The sequence below is a fragment of the Ambystoma mexicanum genome, chromosome 1p (assembly GCF_040938575.1).
Source record: "Ambystoma mexicanum isolate Mex_15411 chromosome 1p, UKY_AmexF1_1, whole genome shotgun sequence".
NCBI classification, from domain to species: Eukaryota; Metazoa; Chordata; class Amphibia; order Caudata; family Ambystomatidae; genus Ambystoma; species Ambystoma mexicanum.
The window spans coordinates 1,204,612,034-1,204,639,262 of NC_090921.1; the positions used below are offsets into that span (position 1 = coordinate 1,204,612,034).

The 27,229-nt window shown below is 44.6% G+C and overlaps 1 protein-coding gene across 1 annotated transcript in view; it reads right to left on the reverse strand.

Annotated features, from left to right (window-relative positions):
* LOC138571862 (putative methyltransferase DDB_G0268948) overlaps positions 1-27,229 on the reverse strand; it is a 565,708-nt gene that overhangs the window by 226,643 nt on the left and 311,836 nt on the right. Inside the window, exon 4 of the mRNA XM_069649228.1 lies at positions 4,681-4,894. Coding sequence (XP_069505329.1) covers positions 4,681-4,894 — 214 coding nt within the window. The remainder of the gene's footprint in view (positions 1-4,680; positions 4,895-27,229) is intronic.

Consider the following 27,229-nt stretch of genomic DNA (forward strand, 5'->3'; position numbering starts at 1 on the left):
GAGTAATTGTCAAATCAAAGCCCTGCTCACCAGCACAGTGAGCGCTGCTCAACGTGCTTGGTAACCAGGTCTCTGCTTTCACAAAACCTTATCACCAGATGCCTTTGATTTAATTAATCAAAGCAGCTGGCCATTGGTTAAATAATAAAAGCAGACACCCACTGGTGAGTAGGGCTCTGCTTTGATTCATTAAATCAAAGAAGCCTGCTCGCCAGCACAGTGAGTAGCACTCATTGTGGCGGTGAGTGGACCTCTTGTTTCACTCCTAAATGAAAGGCCCACTCACCAGCAGGCTGGGTCTGTGATGGACAGCCCCACGCAACATGAAGAGGAACCAGGAGTGCAGGAGCCAGAGCATCCCTTGGATGCCCCGACATTGCTGTATCTGCGAGGAGGCACAGGAGCTTGCACATTCAGAGCTGCAGTACCCCAGCCTGCATCCCCAATGGGCCTTGCACGGCTGGCAAAGGAAAACGTCCCAGCTTTGCATGGCCCAGTGGACATACACGCAGGGTTATGAACTGTCAAAGGGAAATTATGTTTCTCTTTGACAGTTCAGGAAACCAGCACAGAAGCGCTCTCTCAACTGCTTGTTGCAGCTGAGGCAGTGTTTAGTGTTTTTTACTGGGCTGGCTTGGTGGCGGCTCATTCAAAATGAGTGGGCCAATGCCCCATGGCCCATTATGAATGGACCACCCCTGCCATAGCACCATTCAAAGGCAAACACACTTGGGCATCCCCTTCACGAACTAAAAGTACCTCCCCTCAGTCAGCAGAGCCAGTAAAGAACTGCGCTCAACCACAAGTTAGCAGCAAAGCTCGCATATACAAAAACCTCATATATTTCTAAAGCCCCACTTCAAAGATAAACTTGAAATACAGAGACAAAAGGGAAGAAAGCTAGTCTCAGAAAGTTGAAATTCGCCAGGCTTAAACCCCTTTAAATGCAAAAAAAGCAAACCAGGAAGAAAGAGAGAGGAATGAGAATAGCCCCCAGCCCTTGTAAAGCCGCCTTTCTGATTCCTGAACAACAAAGCCTTAACCCCAATCAGATCGCTGCAGAGAACCTGCTGGCCCATCCAGACAATGGAGGAGTAGGCACAGGGCCTGGGAGTATAAAGGAAGCGCTGTTTCCTCAACCTGGTGGAAGGGGAGCAGATGTGGGTTGGAGATCTGTGAGACGAAAATCAATTGAAAGAGCTGAGAAGACTCAGAGAGGCATGGGCACAGAGTCCCTGAGAAGCCATGGCACTATGCCAACTATATGGTGGCAACAGGAGCCTCTCCCATACAGTGCAAGAAAACTGAGGCCGAGTCCAGGGAAAAACAGACCCTGGGAGGAGCTACAACGACCGCCATTTGTGTCTTCAGTGCCTGGTCTCCTTGGCATTGCACCACCACACACCTCATCTTCAGCGTTTACTCTTTGTTTTCCATAACAAACGGCTCCTCCTCAAAGCAGCTTGTGTTCAAATATTTGGCAGCAACCTTAAGGTTTGGCCTTGTTGACAATCATGTGACTCTCATCCTTCATTAGTGGCACTCACTAAGCAAGGCTTTGGGGATGCCTAATGCTCTGCATTGCCGAACCCCTCCGAGCATTAATTATTAAGCGATAGATGGCCAAATTAGTGAACTAAATGTGTTTGTTTGTATATGCACAACGTGTCTGTGGTAAGTGGGAATAATATAACCTGACCCTGTTGTGATTACTTGGCATAATGGAATATGGCAACCCTATACTGTTCAATCTAGCCACACTGTGCCTACTGGCGTGAAGGGGTGGCACTAGTTGACAACTTGTGTGATTCAGTAATTGGGCATGTGTTGCCAATACGCCAAAATGATGTATACTTTATAAATAAGCTAACACTATTTGAATTGTAGAGATTTGCTGGAGTAGGCAGCAAAGTGGTGCTGGTAGCAGCAGTCACTGCTCCCTGCTGTTCCAGGGGTTGCATTTACATAGCACATCACTATCTAATTATGGCTGGCTAGAAGGTCTGTAAACGGTGCTCTTTTTTTCAGCATAGCATGTGACAGTCAAGAAGATAATATTTAATACAATATTGAGTTTAATGGTGATGTTTTAAACGTGATTGCAGCGTATCCTACATAAAAGCAAGTAAGCAGTTATGGAGAAATGTAAGGATGGCGAAGTTTGTAAGATATTCATGTCAGTGGCCACGATGTAAATACACAAATTATACGCGTTTTGCTTTATAAGACACGTAAACATATGTTCTGTTCTAATATACATATAGATCCCTAATCACTGTATGCATTTTAATGCATTTTGTCTTTAATTTGTGGTGATGGTTAGGAAAGAATTAAGGGCCAGAACTGCAACATATTTTATATAATTCTTTTGATTATAGCACAAACCTATATCGAGAGCAATGGCTTGGAATGTTATACAGTAGCGCAATACTGCTGATGGAGGGATTTTTAATTATCCATCAGATATTGTAGAAAGATCTTTTTTTTTAGTGTTTTGCGAAATGGAGGATGGTGGGCACATTTCGAGCCTCTGTCGCGATTAAGGCCCAGACGTTTGGGGCAAAGCATGGCAGAAAGGCTGATTGTGAGTTTTCTCTTTGCAGTCAAGCTTAGACTCCAACCTTTTGATAGTTTAGCTACATGAGGGGCGAGAGCCTCAAGAGGTGTGGAGTTTGGCAGCCAAGTATGTCGGTTTTATGTGTTAATACATGCAGGGTCTGACTGGGAGAACAAATAGGCCCGGTCACCCAAAAAAAAGTGGCCCACCCCTCTCCTCAAAAAAAGTGGCACACCCCTCACCTCACGGCCCTTGACCTCTGATGACATCACCGGAAGTGAAGTCATTTGACCCCACCCCAAAGTGACAACCCGGGAAGCGATGAAACACAACCTTTCACCCCTTGACAAAACAGGAAGTGGCATCAAATAGCATTGTACCTAAGTACACTAAATTACTGGGAATCCAAGCAGACCTCCAAGGCCAAATGATAACATGTTATTGTATAGCACTTACTTCAGGATGCGGCAAAGTTTAAAATCTGACGCATTGACTGGGAGCATACATGCACAAAGAGAGCGATGGCCAAATCGATGTGTGATGTGCCACTGGAAGCACGTGCCTTTAATACCCAGCAGCGTTACATTACTCTGTTTCCAGTTCCACAAGCAAGAAAGCTGTTTTTACTGTTCAGGCTAAATCTGTTCAAAACTACTGAACGTCTTCGCTTATGGAAGACTAACGAGCACCTAAAACCTGAATGTAGACTTTGTCTGCTAGCCAAAGAGTCACTCAAACATTTAGTGCTATTTTGCCCTAAGCTGAAGTCTGAAAGATCAATCCACTTGGGCCCATGGAGTGTAATCCATCCATCCTTATGTGCTGATGATTGGTGGAACCAGATGTACCAAGGAACCGACTTGAAACTGATATTTCCATTAACACGTTTTTTGGAGCAAATTGAAAAATGTCTGATGATGGCACCAGTAGGGGAAACAAATTAGTAAAACCTGACACGGTATAATCTGTATGATAACTTTGTGGATGGAGCTCGCCCAAAAGTCTACTACTGATGATTGTTTGTATGTCTAAATGTTGTTTTGTTGTTTGTACATATGTTGTCACTTTTCAAGGTTTGAAAAAACCAATAAAAAAAAAAAAATAGCACTTACGTTTAAGCTCTTTTTTATAGAACAAATATGCATACAATATCACCCAACCCGTGTTGGTACTCATTTATCGACATAAGAAGGATGAAAGGCTTTTTGAAAAAAGAAATTTGAAAAAAACAAATGTTCTTTTTTCATTTTTTTTTCTTCCAATCCGGCTCAGGCATGGCCAGAAACTGACCCCCACTCCCCAGGGACGATTTCAGCCCGTCCACGGGCCGAAAGGCCGAGGGGACAATCCGACCCTGAATACATGAGCAAAATATCACAATGGCAGAGGCATTCCTGAAAGAGCAAGTGGAACATCGTCCCACACTACTGCCTTTTCTCTTGAGAAGCAACCCTGTTTTCCCAGTGTGCCAAAGACTGGGGATACATGCAATCATGCCCCAAGCAATCAGGGTTGGACTGGGACATAAAATTGTCTCGGGCACCAATTAAAATGTGGCCCACGGTTGCAAATTCATTCCTTTTGTGACACTGTTTGAATAGTAACCATCAGGGAGTTTTTAAAGAATATTTATTCAGTAATAATGGTCAAAATTACTAGCCACATGGTGGAGTAACTTATCAAACTGGCCCGGCTTGGCCAAAAAAGTGGCCAACTTTGACCCAAAAAACTGGCCCACACGAGCATTTTGCATTTTTGTTCGTCTGTGGGCCTATGGCCCTATAAGCTAGTCTGAGCCTGCTAGCAATCAACTTCTGCAACCTGATCAGCGTAACTTGGTGCGATGCTAGAGTTTAAATTGTGAGAATGAGAATCTTGTGCCTCAGCTCAATGGCTCTGCAATATTTCATACTCTTTTTCTGTGACATGATTCTTTAGCCCTGTTTTGTTGTTTTCTGTCTGGCCATATGTCGTGCATGTGATTTTGCAGCACTTAGGTACCTGAGGGTTATATGGGCTATAGACAAAAAATAAGCTACAAACAAATGCAAAGTACATTAGATGAATTCGTTTGGCAAATAAGGCTTCTGCGGTGACAACATGAAATATGTATTTGTTCTGACCTCATTGTAAACCTCTGATAGTTGTTTGGAGCATTCTTTATATTGAAGATCTACATGTGGATATGAACAGGACAAAGCCAGGCATCCTTTCGGTTTCAGGACACGATCCACTTCCCTTAGGAACTCTTCTATGTTGAACCAGTGGGCAGCAGTCGTAGCAGTGATCAGGTCCACAGAACCGTCTTCCAATGGGAGCTGCTCTGCTGATGCAATGCTATAAACAGATACAGAGGAGACAAGGATTACATGTAGGACAAGGACCTGGACTCACTTTCCAGGGACCAACATATGTGATAACCAGCTCTTATTATATTTCTACAGCAGCTGGTTTACATTTGCGCATCCAACAAACCTTTAGTTCTTTGGCCACTAAGTGATGGTCACCGTGCATTAAAGAGGGAAGGGCATATAACAGCATATTCCTGAAATAATAAATACATAGGAATGCTAGACATATATGGCAACATCCTGCTAGCTTAAAAACCAAAAGATATTAATACATATAACACACTGGTAGACCAAAACGCTTGTTCTTGATATGTTTTTGGTGTTACATTGGCTATTAGATATTGATGCTGAATGGTGGTTACAACTGTGTGAGAGGGTCTATAATACTGAGCCAGATGCCTGTCCATTCAAGTAAAAGCATCTGCTGCTGGTTGCCATTTTGAGGTTGTCTATAGATAGCTGTAGCCCTCTGCCAGGCCTCTTGCTAATACATGTTAAGAGTGCCCTACAGTCAAGAATGAGTCCTGTAATGCAGAAAAAACGCCTAATTTTGAAAGCTCTGCTATACTGGTGGCTAAATTGTTGAGTAGAACTGGTTAAGCTAATAGTAATGCTGTGTTTAAGAGTGACTGTATTTCAATGCTGTTTTGTAGGTTTGTTTACACTGTGTTCTGCTGCATTGCTTTTTTGTTTTATATTATTGCTGTTAATAATACTGCATCGAGCACTGATGGCTTTGTTATTAGATTGTGCCTTTTATGTGTCTATGACTGTTAGGCAAAATCATATGCAGTACCCTTTGGGAACACCGCACACAATTAAGACTACACGTGACAGTACAAATTCACCTTTGCTACAAGCCTGTACTACACAGTAAAGTGGTAGCGATGACTGAGCAGCCAGATTTATCTAAAGTGAGCAGTATCAGAAGTTACACAAAGGACAGCAATTGCTATGGTTCAAACAAACACTGACTCAAGGTTTCTGAGTAAAAGAATATACATTTATTAACACAATCATTTGTAAAACAGTTCACTAATGTAAATCAGTACAAAATCACAATCTTAATACACTACACACCACCCAATGAATTCTGGACAAGTTAAGCTCAAAATGAAGTGTGAGCAAAATGGCACTCCAGCAATTTAAGAAGGGAGGGAAAGACAAGGTTATTCAAAATCAAACAGCACCAACAAGTAAGTAGGCAGGGCAATCTAGAAAAGGCTTACTACAACTGGGATTCAAATCAATAGGCCTGGGCCACTGTTAATGGTTCAGAGTCTTTGCAGAGGATCACACAGTTCAGAGTAGTTTGGGGTTAAGTCTTTGTCAAGAGTTCAAAACGAAGTTGGTCAGAAAAAAAGTTATTAAAAAAAGTAGAGAAGGACAAGCCCTCGGATTAGCGAAAGATTTCAAACACTTTCACTGCGGTCGGACAGAACGAACAACTGGATTTGAACAGTACCTTAGTAGAAGAAGAATGCTGTAGCTGAGGCAGAAGTTCCTGGCAGATTCTGCAGGCTCACGTGTCCTGAAGCGACTGTCGGACTGTCACAAAGGAGGAAGACATGGAGGGTCCTGCACTGCCCAGGGAAGAAACCAGCAGCAGAGCAAAGCTCCTTAAAAGCCAAACAGGGTCAGGTCGTCCTCCTGGCTATCCGGTTCAATGCAGCAATGCACAGCCAATTCGACCATGGGAGGGAGGCCTTGCTTGGTGTTTGGCGAACTGGTTGGTCCCACCAGCTCAGGGGAAGAAGATTCCTTGCAGATCTTCTCTGTCGTCGAAGTGTAGGAGATTCGGACCTGCAGCAAGGCTTCACCGGGAGGTTCAGTAGTGCACTAGTCCTCTTCCTTCAGCTTCTCTTCGGTTCTCTCGGTCCAGTGGCGACTCTGCCTTCCAAGTCCCAGAGACCTGCTTTTCATGCAGTTTTCCCCCATTCACACAGCCTGGCTGTTAATCACACAGCAAGGTGGCTGTCCTGGAAGGACAGTCACCTAGCCTATCAAACAAGAGTGCGACTTGGGTCTCCAAGGAGACCCTGTGCAGGGGGCCTAAAACCCCTCCCTCACATCCTGTCTACCTAGACTCTCAGGCGCCTTAGGAGGGCTTCTGTGCAGAAGCCTGCCAAAGGATGGCGAACAAAGGAACCAAACCTGGTTTGGCACGGAGAGCAAAACACGAGAAAGACCTTTACAAAAAGAAATGGCGAATAAACCCCGCTGGAACTAAATAAAATTAAAAGGGGTCCAGCGGATGAAAGTTCGGGGCTTCTAACTTAGCCTAAAAAAGTACCAAGGCTATTTTCATAGTCCGTGGTAGGAATAAAATGGTAGATACCACTGCCACCAGCTGAATCCTAAAGAAAGGGGAACGAAATAATGTTCCATGAGAAACAGACAAAAAGGGATAACGATGAACCCTTTCCAGTACTCAATGGAAGATAGTTTGTACTGGGTCTGTGGATTTAAAAAGACTACTAAAGTCAATGGCAACTTTACATGTTCTGGGAGACAGTAGTCAGTCCCAGAAAATGGAGTTTAAAGTGGGAAGTCTGAAAAAGCCAACCCTGTGTCACTGCACTAAAGGTGTTGTGTGACACACAGTAAAAAGATGATGCCTATGGAGTAGGTAAGACTCCACAGTCTATGAACACAAAAATGTAAAACACACAGAAAAACACATGTAAGAGTGAGAATAAAAGGCTCACACTCTTACCAGGTGAAAAAAATAAATCCTAGAAATCCAGCAAAGCTGCTGAGGGACTCAGTAGGTAAGGGAAATTAGCCATTCTGGAGAATTCTCCCTAACAATGACTGACACTTTTAGGTTTGTTAAAAAGGATAACAATGGGGTTCCTCATCCATACCAACCAGCAAGTGCCTTTCATTAGGCCTGTGCCCCCTAACTGGATAAGTATATTCACAAGTGACATCTTGGAATGGTAGTGTGTCAAACTGTCAGATGCTAAAAGTAATACTACATTATAGTCAATTAATCACTGCATTCCAGTATAGGGGAACACTATCAATGTATGTTTTAACTATTAGCTGTGCCATGTAATGTAACAATACATTATAGTGAATTACTTTTTACATTATATTATAGGAGAACTGTTTCACTCTTAGAGGCAGTGTTAGGGAGATTTATAATTTTTATGCTTCATCCTAGTGAGACGCCTGCACTTTTTGATGGACTTCTGGACATTTTTCTGAAACCCTGCATGAGTGGAACCTTTTTCCACTCATTCCTTCTTATGGGCTCTGTCTTTTGGGACTCTATTCTTTGTATTCTACCACTCCTTTGGAGTCTATTTGTCTCTATAACTCTTAAAGGCATCTGTATTTTATTATTGCAGAACACAGCTCCTTATGGGCAGCGTTGCCGGCGATCCTTAGGGTCCTCCTTTGAGATTCTTTTCTGTATACTAGACTAAGTACAGAGCTTGAGGATACTTAGTATCTCTCCCAAAATGTTATAGTATGCGAGATTGGCACACACTACCTTATGTAGAGTGGTAAAGGGATACCCATTATCCCCCTTCTCTCTACGTATGTGAAATTTTAGTCACATAGTCAAACCCCTAGTTATGGCTGGTGGCAGTGTATGTGTCCTATCTTCTATTGTGTGATTTTTATACCGCAGGCTATGACCATTGCCTCGGTAGTGCACAATAGGGGCACCTAAGTACTAATTTGGGGCCTTCCTTCTTTTTTTGCCATTACCAGCATGGTTGTTCTTTGTCAGCCATTATTCTACCCTCTGGGAGGGGGAGGCCTTTGTGTGTGCATTTTGTCTTTGTCCAGATCCCTTGAGTGTCCCCGCCTAGGCTCCAGAGTGTCTGAGCAGGCAGGAAGTGGGGGAGGAGTTGTCTATCCCCCTGTCCTTTGGCTGCCAGAGTGTCTGAATGGGACCAGCTCCCACTGGTGGTCTGGCTGTCCTGATTGGACAGCCAAAAGCCCATTTGTGTTAACTGCTGAAGAAGATTTCAGATGAGTGATTGCTGAATCTGTATAAAAGGTGAGGCTCCTGGAGTGAAAAGCAAGTTGACCACTGGAAGCTGAAGTAACCGAAGAAGAAGATGACCAGAGATGTCTGCAGACCCTTTGCAACAACGTGAAGTGACCACTGCTGTCATGACCCCGTTTCCTGTGCGACAGAGGAACTCAGAAGAGGATGACTCCTTCCCTTTGACTTGTGGGAACGACCAGTCCCAAGACGAACTTTGATTTGAGCCATGTCGCAAGGTCCTGTGAGTTTCCAGATCTGTGGAACCCCATTACCTGGAGACCTGCTGCCCATTTCGAGTGCATCATCTTGAAAAGGCCAAATTCATCAAAGTCTTTGCTGAGCCCTCAAGGACACTCCAGAGATACAATCCAACTCATTCAGACCCTCTCAGCAGAGTGTGGGACTGCAGGAACCAAAGAAGATTGACCGGGCGAATTGCGTCCTTTGTTGGTACTGAAGAAAAAGCACCAAAATCTCAGAGTGACCAAAGACATTGATGAAAGCCATGCCAGAGGTACTTCCTTGAGACTGCTTCTGAGACATCCCGTCCATTTTCCTCCCTTTCATCATCAGACCAAGGAATCCAGAGGTCTGGTCCAGCGCTGCCCCATCAAGGAGAATCCAGCCACAATCTTTTCTTATAACCTAAGGTACTGTGGGGAGAGGGGGGCGCTGTTGCGCATGCGACGGGATGTGCGCTCTCGTGTGAGCTCCTGAAGCATTCCGGCCCGTAGCAAATGCAGCTCTCCTGAAACAATCCGGTTCTGCTCGCAAACTGGGGGAAATATTTCTCAGGTCATCAGGAGCAATGCCTGAAAGTTTGATTAATATCCGTAGCTGAACACACACTGAAACCCACAAACGCGGGCAACGTGGAGACCTGGCTCAGCCGCGCTGACACTCGGGAGGAGGAGCCTGTCCACGACTAAACTAAAGAAGGGGGACGCGATAGATAGAGCGGCTCGGCCCCAGCGAACAGTGTCACCACAAGAAGCGATTGCGGGCGTTCCGTGGAACGTTGAACACCTGCTAATCCAGCATGGCACCCCTACACAGACGAGATATAGTCTGCAACTGCCTGTCAGCCAGAAACGACCGTAAGGAGGAGGGGTGGCGGGCAGGAAGTTCAGGAGGATCGCCAAGGCCCTGGGCCCATCCGCACCCGGTGGTGCCCATAGTACGCACCCCCATCCCACACTAATCCAAGTTGAGAAGACAATCCGGACACGCCGGATAACAGTAAAAACCTTGCCAAAATCACAACAATAACGGAACAGTGAAACCGCTGTATCCGAGGCCCATGACACGCCTATGAGTGCGGAAAAGACACATTAAGGGTACGTTCACCGGTGGGGTGAAAGCACAATCGACAACTGGGTAAAAGAGAACATTCCAAAGGCTGCAGGCACTGCACGCTTCTCGTCACCATGCAACAGCTGCCACATAAAGATCTGTGACCCAATCATGGATCATAGTGGCTAACCCTCGACACTAAAGCCATAAGAGGCGCAAAGCTGCAACTCTCACAACCTAATATACCACAATGTTCAGAGGGACTTCAGCATGACAACTTTCACAGAGGTACAAGCGTCACTCCAATACAACGTAGCACAAGACCTGGCTCACAAACTGAAGCGCAGGGGGTCTACATCACAGCATTGATCCAGTGACAACAGTAGTTACTCAAACATACCCATCTCATCGGGACAGGGTAACTGGAGACACCCATCCCCGATATTTATTTTTTTGTTGCATCCCCAGGAGAAGTCATAGGTAACGGATACGAGGAGATCATCAAGGGAAACGTAACCACGCCCTGATACTACTGGGCACAGATAACCCTGAGCCACCATTGAGGCAGTTTGCAGACAACTTGTGCTGTTTGGGAAATGACCCACCGTGTTGCATTAAGGGCCAACGGACCCTCGGTTTCAACCCACTTCACTTCATAAGCCCTCACAAGGCACCGGAGGGGGACAATAGTCGATATGTGAGAGAACCCAACTTGTATACAATCAAGGGATCGTTAACCACAAACCCATGCCGACTGGATGAGATTTGCACCCCTCCTTGGCCACAAACCCAGTCACAACAAGCACGTGGGGGATCTCGATACAATCAGCAAGCACTAGGCGCAGAGTAACAGACCTTAACGGAAAGGAGCAGTTGCAATAACGAACCAAGAATAACCGAAGGACGATGCCCAAGGGCATAGGGCCGAAGTAAGGAAAAGGAACCATAGACAAATATACTACGACGGCAAGGAAAGGTGCTGATACCACTATGCCCACAGAATCAACAGCGCAAGAACATATAGCCACCCAAACAGTCACAATGGACCCACAGGCAGTCTTTCCGCCATGCATCAGGGGTTCACATCCCTCAACGAGAAATGGGATAACAGCCAACGTTGCCTCAATTAAGTCACAACTAGACAAGACCACAAGTCGAATCACAGAAGCCAAGACCCGAATCAGCACTACGGAAGATGCACTGGAGGCGTTAAAAAATACAATGACAACAATGGCTAAAGAATTGGGCACGGTCAAAATAAAATGCAAAGATTTGGAAGCCAGATCCCGAAGGAACAACATACGCATAATAGGTATGCCGGAGGAAGCACTGAAAGGGCCCATGGAAGAGGCAGTAGAGAAACTACTACGAGACCTTCTAGGGGACCCCGGCTGGTCACCCATGTTCATTGTGGAGCGGGCACATAGATCACTGGCACCGCGTCCCAAGCCAGGAGCCTACCCGAGACCGATTATCGCACGCATGATGAACTATAGAGACAGAGACTTGGTACTAAAAGCAGCTAGGGAAAAGCAAGAACTGAGATGGGAAGCCAACGTTATCTGCATATTCCCTGATTACACGCTGTCAGTGCAGCAGGAAAGACGCTCGTTCACAGGGGTCAAGAAGCTACTGCGAGAAGGTCGTATTCCATACCAACCCAATACCAACCAACAGACAAGGAAGTCTCCTGAAAGCACAAGAACTCACGACTAAAAGCAGGATGAGCTAACAATGATGAGGGGGCTAGGGTTCCCCCATGTGGGTGCTTAACAGGCATTGACATCTCAGGAATTAATTATAGATGCCAACAATGAGTGCACTCACACCATTTAACATGTGTTTGAGTAAACAACTAATCGGAACCGGCCAGGACAGAAAAGAATAGTAAGCACCACGCCGGAATGTTTCAGCAGAACCCCCCTGTTGCAGGTGCACACCAAGTTATGGGTGGGAATAGAGAGGGACCTGGGGGCATAGTTAAAGTTCAGGTAACTATGAGGGAGGGGATGGGGACCGGGACAAGTTTGTTGGAGTATTTGTTGGGGGAGAGGGGAGTTCAAATAAAAAGCACACAGGTACTGAGACTAGACACAGACATTTTAATGGCAAGGGAGAAACATGTTAACCATCATCATATGAAGCAGCGTGACGATGGCTAAGTCAAGTAATGAGGATATCAAAATGTTAAGCTGGAATGTTCGGGGGCTGGGATCCCAAATAAAAAGAAGGACAATCATGGTATATATTAAAAGGCTAGGCCCTAAAATAGTATTTCTGCAGGAGACACAACTATTACAACACCATGTCGAAAAGCTAGCCCCTAATTGGGGCCTGCATCACTACTACACATCATATTCTAGCCAAGCTATGGGAGTGGTTATCCTTATACATAAATCCATACCTTTTACATGTCTGGACACAGAATGTGACCCTGAGGGCAGGTACGTCATGGTACACGGCACCCTCCAAGATAGAGAGGTGTTATTGCTCACCACATACGGCCCTAATGTAGATGATCCCAGTTTCTACTCCACATTGTTTGGGAAACTAGCGAAATTTCCCACGGCTCAGATGATATGCTGTGGAGATATAAACACCATCTTTGACACGTATCTAGACCGCACATCAGATCAGCCAAGAGTACTGACCAAGGCAGCCCAAATGATAATCACCCATATGACTGACCTAAATCTTAGAGATGCATGGTGCTCCTTAAAAGAGATAAACGGTAGTACACATTATACTCTTCGGTGCATGATATGATATATGGCTGGTATCTCATGAGGCATTGGTCTGGATCACTAACACATATATTCATCCAAGGACATATTCGGATCATTTGCCTATTCAGATAACACTACGAATCCCTCACATTAAACTGAACAGACCCTCTTGGAGATTTAAACCCGCAGCATTGCACAACCAGGTCTACAAAACATCACTGGCCCAAGACACCGAGAATACTTTGAAAACAACGAAGGCCCAGTGACTACCCAAGCAACACGATGGCAGGCATTTAAAGTCTGCATCAGAGGCACTGCAATGTCCATGGAATTAGGGGTCTTGAAAGACATCCGCAGGGACCTGGCGAGACGGGAAGCAGAAATTGCCCAAAAGCAAAATCTGTATGCACAAACACCATCTGCACAACTGGGGCTAGATTTTAAGACCAAGTTAGACGAATACAGAGAGGCTGCTAATCGTGAGGTATGCTACTTTGACAGGCCTACAGCAGCTCGGCGGTATGGGGAAAGTGAGCACCCAGGTAGACTATTGGCTAGGATAGTATGAGGGGGGAACGTGGCCCGACAACTATTCCATGCATAGCACGAAACGATGGAACCGTGACCATGGACAGACACGAGATCGAGGAAGCTTTCTATGGCCTCTACAAACATCTATACTCCCCACAGAGTAATGCCACTGATGCAGAAATAGACAAATACCTAACACGAATTCCAACAACACTATTATCAGACGCCACTAAGGAAGCTTTAGAGACTCCGATCACTGAAGCAGAGATATCGGAAGCCATTAAAACATTACCCAATGGAAAAGCATCAGGCGCTGATGGCCCAAATGCAGAGTTCTATAAATAATTCTCCCATCTCCTTGTACCTAAGCTACATGCTGTGTGGACAGAAGCCCTAGAAAAGAGAGAGCTGCCAGAAACCACTAGAGAAGCGGTCATAACCTTATTGCTTAAGCCAGGGAAACCCCCCGAAGACTGTGGCTCTTACAGACCGCTATCTTTGATAAACACAGACGCCAAGATCTTTGCGAAGATCCTGGCCATTCGGCTAACCCCATTAATGCCATATATGGTCTATGAGGACCAAGCGGGATTCATAATTGGCAGATCCATGGCAACGAATATCAGACGCTGCTATAAGATTCTATCGGCAGTAACAGTAGAACCACAAGAGGTGGCAGTTTCATTAGATATACAGAAGGCATTTGACACAGTATACTGGCCGTTCCTATTCAGGGTCCTGCTAAACTATGGGTTTGGCCCTAACTTCATTAAATGGGTCCAGATACTTTACAAAAACCCCTACGCTAAGCTCAGCATCAACGGTACACTATCTGAACTATTAGACCTGCTGGGGGGCACCCGTCAGGGCTCCCCACTGTCCCCACTCTTATTTGCTCTGGTGATAGAGCCCCTTGAGGACATATTAAGAGCCCGATACAGCAGTAACGGATTGCGGTTTGAGGGCAAACTAGAGATTATCACACTCTATGCAGATGATATCCTATTATATTTAAAAAACCCGGAAAACACACTCGGCAAGGTCTTATCAGCGGTCAAAACGTTTGGCGAATATTCTGGCCTGAAACTCAATGCTAAAAAATCTGAAATGTTCCTACTCACAGAGGCGACTGTTAAACCAACTGACCTAAACGGCCTCATATGGAGTCCGGTACATATCAAATATCTGGGGGTGTATGTTGCCAGGACACCACAGCTGTCCAGAGAGGTGAATTATGATGCCCTCGCAGAAGCCCTATGTGCCAAGATGGCACGCTGGAGTGCCCTACCTATATCAATGATGGGAAGAATTGCCCTTATAAAATGGTAATTCTCCCTAAACTTTTTTACATATTTAGTGCGGTACCGGTCTGGCCGGAAAGGGCATTATTTGCAAAACTGGGCAGCGCTTGCACTGCATTCACGTGGGGTGGTCATTCCAGATTGAGGTGGAGGGTACACACTGATCAATATCACCAGGGAGGCTTAATGGCACCAGACTTAGAATTCTACTATCTGGCGGCACAGGCACACTACGCCGCTCAATGGGCGACATTTTTCCTTAACCCTAAGGGATCATTACATGAACCCCATTTACCAAAATCTGCCACTCTACTCCATGGCCTGACGGTGTCCCGCCCAAAACAGTATAAAAATATCGACCCACAGTGGTTATAACCACAGCATGGGCCAGGATCACTGACATATATGGTACAGACACGCTATATCATCCGAGCATGCCAATGTGGGGTGCTCATTCCATACCTCCTACCCTGGATAAAGAAGCAGCCACGCAATGGGGCTCCAAAGGAATAGTGCAATGGGGACAATTATTTCAAGATAAACGCTTTGTGACATGGGATACCCTTAAAGAAACAGTGGGAGATATGCCAAAACATAAGATGCTCTACATGCGCATGCGATCCACAATCGCTAAGATATGGGCTGAATTTCCAGCAGAGCCAGTGATAAATCTGGGACTGAGTTATATCTTTACGGCAGGGCAGGGGAAAGTATTGGCATCCACACTATATAGGACCATTACTCAGACCCGCCCACCAGTGACACACAGTGCCAAAACCCAGTGGGATCAAGACCTGGGACACCCGATCAGTGATAACCAATGGACACAAATATGTATGGGATCTACAAGCCAGTGGCATAGCTTACTAAAGTCTTACCTCCAAGTGGGACGTTAGGAAAACTCCCCTAACAGGCGCTCATTCAGATGCCCTTTTTCCCCCCTTAACACAAATAAGGGGACATTGCAGGACATTTAAAAGTACATCCCGAATTCACAAATAGGAGGTGGTTTTAAATGCCTTGAAACTGGGTTCTTCCCACTGAACCTTTTGAAACAGGCACAGGGTAAGGTGCAAATCATCGGAGGGTCATTTCTGACCCTGTCATGATTTTTCTTTGAAGCGTGACAGGTGCGGGTAAAACCTCAAATGGGGATGGAAATGCTTTTCTTTTTTTTCTGGAATTTCATCATGACGGGTGCCTGAACAGCCTGTCTCATGGGAAATACACTCCCAGCAACAACATGGCTGCTGGGAACCTGTTATATATGTATGCATGGAGGCTGGACAGTGCATCTTTGCGCTACAGTCTAGTCCCTCCTGAAATGCTCAGATTACCTTTGTGAATAGGGTGACATGAGCATTTCTCAAAGCAACGCTAATTAAACAAGCGCATTCCCTGCGCTCCTTTCATTTGTGTTGCTTTTCAAGAGTCTTGCTCCATATGAGCAAACAGAAATTAATATTGATGTTGTAGTTATGCAACAACATAACACAATGGTGACACAGTATACGCTATTGATAAAGACAGCCTGCAGTATTACTACAGAGTAACTACAATGTCCCTTTAAAAAACTTTTTGCATGGAATTTCATAGGTTTTTCTTAGGGCAACTGAACCATAACGTCCCTTTAACAACGTTTTTTCACTGAATGTGATAGGTCTTTAGTAGTGCAACTTAACCATAACGTCCCTTTAACAACGTTTTTCACAGAATTTCATAGGTTTTTACCAGGATACCCTTAGTTTGTATTACATGTACCATAGAACATACTGAACCCACTGGCACCAGGTTAATGCGCACAGCAGTCGTGGAGTATGCGTCTGGTCGCGGATATCGGGTGGCATCCAACCTGGTTAGAAAGGCACAGGTTCTCGTACATAGGGGTACCATTCAGCAAACACAAGGAACATATACAAACAGCACCATGTACGTGAATTGCAAGGTCAAATAGAGTAGGTCTGGAAACTGTGTACTTATGAAAGAAACAGAACAAAGGCATCGGGAATGCACCATAATGTTATGCACCAATAAGAGAAGTGATGTCTGCTTTTGACAATCTTACCGCACTGCTGCTTTACATAGGAACAAAGAACGAACAGCCACAGTAAGGACTGGAAAGTACTAAGACCAAAACGTCACGACAACGTAGTAAGCACACTAAACTTTGTCTGATAATTGCACAGGTGGTGCAGTATACAATGGTAGATAAGCATAAAGTTTCTTTTTGTACGCAGCAATTGCAAACACCTTAGAGTGGCTGGAAAATAATGTCCCTCATGATGAAATCACTTACGATAGTAACCCCATTGGTACGCACCACAGTCTGAAATGTGAAATATTTAATATCTATTACTTTATGTACCCTTAACAGATTTCTTTTTCTTTAAGATAACATATTGGAAAGGAAAGCAATGCAGCACAAACGGCACCCCTTCCACAACAACATACGGACACAGGAAAGGAAAGAAACTCTGTAAATAGAAAACTGGACAGCCTGGAAGGCGAAATGGAAGAATTGGTGAACACTTTTGCCGTCATAAAATATTACATACAAGGACATATTATGGACAAAATAAAATACCACTGCCTGACCTGCACATGTACCCATCCCCATTTCAAAGCCTGCCATCCCCTCAAAATCTGTGTGATCAAAGACGTTACAATGATACCTTAATCCCTTTCTCCCCTCATGACCAACATGTACAAATCCCCAATTCTCCACAATATTGATCCACTTCTGCTACCCCTTCCCTTTCCTAATAGTATTCATGATTGTGTGCAAATGAAGGTTCCTATGCAAATTGTTCCTGAGTGTACAGGTGGGTTTTCTTTTGTTTTTAAAATCCCCTTATGACTCAGTGGCGCACAGTACTGGTGGGAATGACCACAATTAAGCAAAAGGGAGGTGTCCTACGGACACCGCACCTGCCCAACCTATCCGTAATTACAATGGAGGCATCCGTACCACACCAGTACGAAACGCATGTCTGCATCTTGTGAGAGCGGACGTTTGTCTGTTGCCCAAGTACCCGCATGCGTATCTCTTCCTCTGTCTCCTGGTAACACTGCCCCTGTCCAGCATATGCAAAGAAACTTTAAGTAGTTTGAGGCCCCCACCCACATCCTACAGGTAGCTGTACACCTAAACATCCAACCTGCTATACCCTACAAACATCCAGCATGTCCCAAAATGGTTGGCACACCTGTGTCACACACTGTCCAGAGATCCCAACGGTGTGTATAGGACACCTATGCACAGGCGCACAAAGTATTCTTGCCAAAACGCATCCTGAGGTCAGCCGTCTCATTCGAGAACATTTGCGACATCACCATGCGAGCGCACCCACGCTGCGTGTGGGCCCTTATGTCAAGGACACGATCCAGACCCTTGGACAGTGGAAAAGTACAATGTTCTGCAATCTACGGAGTGTTATTGGGAAATTACACGCTTACAATCCCCCACAATATGCCATTGCACATGTATGCATTTGGTTCAACTATGTAGGCCTCTTTGCCGGTGGCGAGGTCTCCACAGCAGCCCTACAAAAGGTCACACCCCAGAACTGCTCCGCATTCTGTTTGTAGCTTTTCAGAACAGAGTAGTGGGCTACATAGCTTTGAGCTGTAATTGATTTTGGAACAATTTCTGCTATGCTACATTACCTTTGCAAGTAATGGCAACCATGTCAGCCCATCTCACTACGAACACTAATGGGGAAAGTATTAACACCCCTTCCTGTGAACCACACCCTCAGTACCATTAATCCCCACTGTCCCACTCCCATGGACAGCATGCTGAAAACGGTAGTATGTGGCACGTGCGCATCCCTAAGTACCGCAAGGGCCATGCCCCAGTGAAGCATGAGCAGTCCTTCCCTTTCCACAATTTTTTGTCCAGCACTACCTCATTGGGTACTGTAGTCACACACGCATCCACCAATCACAGGCAAGACCTCTGCACCCAACACTATAATTTCTATACAGTACTCCACATGTACCGTTAAACATTCAGAGTGCAAGTCTCGGGTGATTCGCAAGCACCTCCAGTAGAAAGTTCTGTGAAACTCTCCAAGACTTCTGCATCCAGATTCATCCACATCACCAGGAGTCACAGGGGAATATGTTTCAACCAGGGTAGGGCATTTTGTCTGTAGTGGTGGCTCTGAAAAGAGCCTTTTTAAAAAAAAATGTTATGTGCTTGCACAGAACCTTGTTTGTTTTTGCTCTTTATCTCAGTTTCTGTTTAATTTTCCTCCTTACATTTTCACAGGATTCTCTTCAACGCTTCTTGCACAGTGTAAAACAACACAGCATTGCCAATGGGAAAGAAATGCCATTTGCATGGAACCAGTGCAAATGTTGCTCATTAATGATGTCATAGTCGGTGGAAAACATCCCAGAAGTGCACATAATGTGACACCTGCTTCTGTTTATAAGACACCTTCCGACCTCTGGCTGGGGACAAATTAAACCGGCATGGTCCCATGCTCCTCTTGGTGGTATGCTTGAGAATACCACCTTGGCAGGGTGCAAAATCTGCATCACTGCTTTCATCAACTTCTTTAGGTGACGGAGCAAACTTCCACACAACATGTACCCCAAATGTTCAGCTCCATAATGCACAACGACAACATCAACAGTACTGACAGAGGCCACACATCTGCAAAGGTCAACCATACCACCGAAACTGCACTCATAGAGAGTGCCTAAGAAAGCCTCCACTCCTTCCAACTCAAAATTAACAACAATGCCTCTTTGCACGGCATCCCTGTGCAGATCTTGCACAAAGGTATCACCCACGATCAGCAATCGGCGTTGCTCCATCTCTGCCAACCACACAACACCGAGTATTGGGAAAAAATAGTACCGCCCCTTCCTGTGAAGCACACCCGCGAAACCTTATTGGATAATCCCCACAGTTCCATTTCCATACCTGACCTAAGGGAGCTAAACAAACGGGTCCATACTTCCCGATGGCTTCTTCCCTACATTGACCAAGGGCTGGCCCAGATCCAGGGGTCAAAGGTATACACTGTCAATAACCTGACCAATGGTTACATCAACTCCGGCAATTAATTTAATATTTTCTTGCATAAAGCCATGCCCGACTTGAGTGAAAGGGGTAACCTGGCCTATGTAGATGATGTTCTGATCAAAAGCTCAACTGTGGAGGAACACATAGCGGAGATCTGTTATGTTCTGACACAGTTGAGGGCGGCCGGAGCAAAACTATCTTTCCAAAAGGCACAGTGGTGCAGGACCCGTGTCAACTTCTTAGGGCATGAGAACTCCTGAGGGTCTCTGTCCCCAGGACAAAAAAGTAGAAGCACTCCAGAAACTAAAAGACCCCACAACTCTGCGGGAGCTAAGGAGCCTCCTTGGACGGACTAATTACAGCAGAAAGTTCATTGAGGATTACGCAGAGATCACAAGACCCCTGATCTATCTGTTGAAGGGGGGGTCAAGTGGGAGTGGGGTCAAGAACAAACCGAGGCTGTAAGACAACTCAAAAGAAGCCTCTCACAAGTGCCTTGCCTAGCTTAACCTGTCAAAAACAATGAGTTCTTGTTGGAGACAGGTTCTCAAATACATGCAAGACTGCAGTATTATACCAAAAGCATGACAAGGTCAATAAAGTCATCTCCTATGTGAGTAAGACTTTATCCTCAGTGGAGGAAAAATTCAACGATTGTGAGAAGGCACTCCTGGCAACAGTGTGGGCATTGAAGAATTACCGCCCGTTCATCCAGGGGGAACACATCATAGTGGAAACTCCACACCAGCCTCTGCAATATCTTCAAAGTGACAGAATCCAGGCCGGAAATGTGAGTAATTCCCGAATTACTTCCTGGATTCTGTCAATGCAAGGCTTTCCTGTGGCGGTCAGATATGGCCAAAACAAGAAGAGTCCCCTCGTGCAAGGTCTGGCTGACTTGCATGATTGTGCCAGAGAAAACTGTCTCAAGGACGAAAGTCTTAAAATGAAAGACAACATGGAGGCGTACATTAATTCCCCACACAAAGTCTATGAAGAAGACAAGTGTGAGGGAATGCCCACGGTCTATGTGGATGGGTGCTCCTACCATGTTGACAACAACGGGGAAAAGGAACTAGTAGCCAGCATGGGGAATGCCTGGGTGAAAGATGCCCCAGAACCCTCTGCTGGGTACAAAATCGGTCCCCATAGTAGTCAAGTGGCAGAGCTTATGGCTGTGCATCAAGCCATCCTCTCTGCTGTCCAACACCAACTCCACGAACTGGTCATAATCACTGATTCGGATTATGTCCGGAATGGGTTCATGTAGCACCTGGTTAATTGGAAAACCAGACGCATGCTATGTGCTAGCAATAAACCACTAAAACATGGAAGACTAATACAGAATATTGATGATCTGGTCACCTCTAGTGGGATGACCATCTACTGGAAAAAGATCAAGGGCCATTCTAAAGTAGAGGGACCAGACAAAACTGGAAATGACTTAGCTGATCAGCTGGCCAAAACCGGAGCCATCCAAGGGTATCTATTTGAGATTGAGTCCCTGTTGGGGGAAATCCAGGTCACTGCTATCACTAGATCCCAAACAAATGCTCACAATGAACTCTCAACTGCCCAGTGGAGTAAGGAGACCCCAGATGCTGATTTGATTATGACTCAAAAAGGGGATCCAATAATTGGTAAGTTTTATCAACACATTGAGGACCATGAGAACTTTCCTCTGACGGATACTGATTGCATTGGGAAAGAGGACCTCAGGGTGTTGATGAAATGTCCAAAAATGTTCCGAATCTAAAACAGTTTGTTGGTGAGGAGATCCATATCTGGCTGTGACCAGTGGGTGGTCCCTACCTCATTCCAAAGCCTGATGCTGAGTCACGCCCATGATGTGGCCACAGACGGTCATCGGGGGTTTCATACGACATTAGAAATCTTGCGAGAGGTTACATACTGGCCACACATGGGGCAGGGCCACAACCAATACTTGAAGGGGTGTCTTGTGTGTGCACAATTTCAGCCAACATCCCTCACACACTATGCACTTCTCCAAAAGAGAGGGATGACACCGCCTGGGTCAGATTTGCAAGTCGATTTCATCGGGCCCGTGATTCGCTCCTCTAGGGGGAACAAGCGCATGTTAACCGTAACATTCTTGTTTACTAAATGGGTGGAATGTCTCCTGGCCCCAAATTGCAAGGCAGAAACAGCAGCTGCCCTGATGATCAATCACATCTTCTCGGGTTTTGGACTACTCCAAAGGATTAAGTCAGACTGAGGTAGTCACTTCACCAGCAAAGGGATAACAAAGATGTGGGAGATACTTGGGGTAAAAAGGAAATTACACATTGCATACCGCTGTCTTCTAGTGGTGGAGTTGAGAGGTACAATAAAACCATTGTGAGCATATTAAAAAGGGTTGTGGCAGACTCTGGGCCAAGTTGGCGATATTCGATTACCCCTTGTCCTGATGGCCATCAGATCTAACCCTTCTTCTGCAACTAAAATGTCTCCATTTGAGCTGATGACTGGACGAAGGATGGTGCTATCCCTGCATCTGATCTACAGAACACAAGAGCAGACATTGATAAATGCCTCCATAACGCATGAGTATGTTGAGAAGCTGAGAAAACACCTTCAACATGCTTTTGCGTATGCTCAGCGGAATCTAGAAAGATCTGCAGACAGTATGAAGACCCACTATGACGTTAAGACAACTAAAAAGGAATATCAAGTAGGAGACAGGATCTACTTGTACAATTTCCTAAGGAACCAAGCCAAGGAGCGCACAATTCTCCCAAGTTGGCAGGGTCCTTTTGAAATTGTGGACAGAATCTCACCAGTCGCCTACAGAATCGGCATCCCCAAGGGAAATTTGAAAGAAGGGGAAGAAAAGTGGGTCCACATAAACCAGCTAAAGAGTTGCCATCCCAGGCATACTTTGCGGCAGATAGAAGAGCCTGCCGGAAACCCATAGGGGGAAAATCCAGAGAGCTAAACAAATTTTATTAAATGTCCATTGATGACATGCGAGGAAAGTTTTAAGACCATCATTGAATATGTGGGGAATATTGTCAATTGAGATTAAATGCAGACATCTGCCCCACTACACCCTCCGGGGAACAGTAGTGAGGACATTTCCATAACCGTGCTAAGTTCTGTTTTCTAATACTGGAACTAAATCCACCTAAGCACTAAAGAGGACCTCCTCGCGGACCGGGAGGAAAACCCAGAGATCTGGAGTGTCGCTTCACACTTCCAACCAGAACCAGCGAGGAAAGCGTGTCGCATCAATCACTGACAGGAGAAGCAACCGGATATCTTCACATGGACTGAAATGAAATAAAAATCCCACGTGCCCGACTCCCCTACGACTGGACGTCACGCTGAAGTCAAGGGGGGATGTGGAAATCACAAAAAGGCTGCATCACCATGCTACACACAGGCAAAGTTGATGTCAAAACAGAACTACCTGCAGGAGAATGCCAGTGGGTGCTGTCACCTGTCACATGAAGCAAGGCCACAGAAGGGCTAAAATCCGAAAATGCTTTTAAAATCCAGTTTTCCTAATCCATTGCAACCTTCAAAGTGCTGTTTTGGTGCTAATTTCAGTCATTTTCCAAGTGAGCTATTGAAATGAAAAGTGGGCTGAAATCACAAATTCTCCAGTGCAGTCAGAGGAATCCAGGCCTCACTGCCTGACAGCTGCATAAGAAAACTAGATGCCAAACCCAGTTTAAATGTGTTTCTTTTTCCTGAAGAAGTGCAAAATTCCCCTATTTAAAGCATTTTTCTGTGAAGGGCTTAATTCCTTTAAAATGTCCAAATCTATTATAAACTCCGTTCATTTTATATCTTTTAAATAAAAGATTGTAGGTGAATCTTACAGTAAGCCAGTGGAAGTAACTGCTTAATTCTGATTGGACAGTGCCTAGCCTGGGAATGCTTGCCACTTCAGTTGGCACTCCCTTGATACAGGAAGCCTTAATGGTTCCCGCATATGGAGCACAATAGACTTCATTAGACATTTGTCTTTTGGCTGAGCTAAGAACAAAAGGACAGGCTGAGCAGGGACCTCTGCTGGGGATGGGCAGGATGCTTCCCTCCACACCCCACCCTGATCAAAGGGATCTGACAGCTGTTGTTTGTTGAAAGGAGAGAAAAAAAAACTCTTTTCAAAGAAACTTTGATGTTTAAATCTTTATTTGTGGTTAAGTTTGAAACTCTTTAATAGTGCAACCTAAAGAAGGATAAATCTGAAAATTGGTAGGTGTTAACCTAAGTTCAGACTTTTGCTTCGAATACATTGATGAACCCTGTACCACTTAAGGAACAAAAGTTACGGAAAAACCATCATTGTAGCAGAACTATTAATGTTGCAAGCCTAAGATTGTATAAACATGATCCAGTGATAAGCGCCCAGAGATGTACCGAATTTGAAATTATTAATCAAAACTGTTGTGATTAAAATTGATAAAATTCTATAGAATGAGAAAGACAGCTTGCACAGAGATAGGGATTGAATGTAAATATAACCCATCAAATATGCAATGTATATGTCCGATTTTATTAGGAGACATCATTTTAGAAATGTACATTTGTGCAAAAGTTAAGTTTTGGTCAAAATCAATGTGGGAGTTCCTAAATCCCATCGTAAAGATGACAGCTCTGTTCTGACTACCAACCAAAACAAGGGAAGTGCCTGTGGCCACTCACAGCCGTGGGGGTGTGTTTTGAAATTCTGCCCACACCATAACATTTGTGTTGTCATTTGGGAGCATAAATATAGGAACTTCACCACACATAGGACACTGCTTCCTGAACACATCCAGATTTCCACGCCGCACTTTTTTCCTAGCTTCTTCAACTTGTCCAGAACTCTTCACCTTGCAGCTGACTCCAGATTTCTTTGCAGAATCCAGGCCTTAGCATTGCTGAACTCTTTTTAGCTAGGCCCAAATTCAATCATCCCAAAAACTTAAGGGATTTCATTCTGATTCAGTCTGTCTTGCTACCATTAAGGCTTGCCGCTGAAACTTGCATCATGCTATCTACCGTGTCCAGTGACCAGAAGGGCCCATCCAAATCCAGTTGAGGTGCCGTCCAAAATTGACCTGCTGATCCAATCCTGCCAGAGGTGCCCTGCTGCTGGTAGACCTGACCCGATCCCGTGACCAGAAACCCAACGGTCCAATTTTAATTACAAAGGACTGTAAGTATCAATAGGAAGAACAGTGACCCATAGTGTATTTGAATTGTCTTATCCCAATCTCACACTATCCCATCTTTAATTTCAGAGCCCTAGTATTGTCAGAACCATTCTTGCCCTGAGTTTTCTCTCATCTGTGTTACAAAACCATCAGTCATTAGTGATTTTGAGTAACTAAAGTAAATCCCAGAAAGAAAAAGAGAGTATCCACACCGTGAAGGGTTACACTGGCTCTAGGAACTGTGGAAATTCATGTGTGGCATTCTCTTTTTCATAGTCATAAATGTAGTATAATCAAACCAATCTGTCATCTTTAAAACCGAATTTCTGTTTTCATTTTTGCGCCTATTTTGCAAAAACGCCTCTTAATAAAACCTCCATAACTCCTTCAATTTTATAGAAAAGAAATTTCAACTCTCACTGATACATAAGACCCTTAGCTACATCCACAACCAAAAACGCATCAGTGTATTTGACCCATTTTTATCAAAAATCGCATCGTGAAATCTTGCCGCGAATTGCAGTTTTCAAAGTTACACGTGTCTTTTTCTCATTCAAAGTGCTTCTTCCATCCCATGCTGATCTAAAGTGTGTACTGTTGTTCATCTGGTAGCTCATGTTTGTTAGGACCTGTTTAGTGTTGCTTTCCTAGGAATTTTTCTCCATTTACACATTTTTGCCCACTTTTGCTTTGTGTCACAAAGCCATTTTCACCTGTCATTTTAAAAGTGTCCATTTCCAAAAATGGTTTTCTCTCTTGTTTGGGGAGGGAAGATTGCATTTAAACTCTAGACCTTGTCTTTCATTCCTGAATACCTGCCGATTACTTACATTTGTGTAGGATTGTTCATTTGTGCCTTAAAGTACTTTGCAGGGGGAAATATTAACCTAAACGCTATCTGTTACAAACCAAAACCGTTCTTTTTCCTGTGTTTTATATTCTGCATTATTATAAGTGAATTCAATTGCTTTACTTATATTCTGAATTGTATTGTCACCGCTTGGTGATTGCTGCCCCATATCTCTCTCTCTCTCTATATCTATATCTATATCTATAGATATATATATTAAACTTATGTGTGATTTGAATATTAAATAAATAAATAAAGATTTACCTTTACAAACTAGCCTGATTCCTGGTTCACTGTGACCTGGGGGTATTTTGAGATGGGTGTGATATGAGGGGTATATCATTCAGAATATTGAACTTATAGACACAAATGAATAAGTATTTCATTGCGCACTACATGCTGGACGAGTCCTGGGTATGTGCCTGATTGAAATCCTTAACAGTAATGGCTTGTCAGTTGAATAATGATGTTCTGAAGGGTTAACCAGAGCATTGCCAGAGGTTAACATTAATTCTAAACCTCCCTGCCATCAGCTCTTTTGTTTTGCTTTGTTTATTGGCTTGCAAGACGATAATAAATGGCATCTCGACTTGTCCATTCCCAACGAGACTCCATAGTCCTATCATTTTGTTTTACTTTGGTAGCTGGTACCCACGACTCGGATCTGTCATGCATAGCTACAAGCCACCTTATCCCGAGGAACTCCTTTTGGGCACATCCATGAGTGCTCAAGATGAAAAGGTAGGGGGCCTAAATTCAAGATCTCCAGAGGGCATTTCTGGAGGATGATATTGGGGCTGGTGAGTGTTCATGAAGGGCCGCACAGGAAAACAAGGGTGTCTTTTGGAACCAGGCAATGGATAATTTGGGATGAGAAGTATTTAGGGTATATGCTGAAATGGGATGACATTGTGGGTGGGTACATAGTATTGGTTGTAGAAGTTACAATTATTACAACTGTGATTCAGTTTGTTTTGTCTCTCTTTTTATGTAGACATTATCCTGGCGAAATATCAACTGTAGGGACTGAGCCCAGATTGAGTAATATTCTTTGAAGTACTGGATCCCAGGCAGCGCGTAACACCCAGGCACTGGATAGAGTAACGATTTGGAGATAGGGTGAACCACACACCTAAATAGGGAAAGATGAGTGGCTGTATGGTAGGAGCCCTTACCCCAGTCAGGACCACTCTACGGTCTCTGAGGTTATTAAAAGTGAACCGCTTCCCTCTCAGGACCACAGAGGAGTATAGTCAAAGAACATGTGGAGCATGGGTACCTGGACAACGGGGATTGATGGGTAAATGCTGATTTAAAAAGCAAAAGAAAAATGGACAAATGACAATCAAAACAGGCGGAGGAACGGCTAAAGGGGTCGCCAGCCGATTAGATGTTTTGGCAGTTC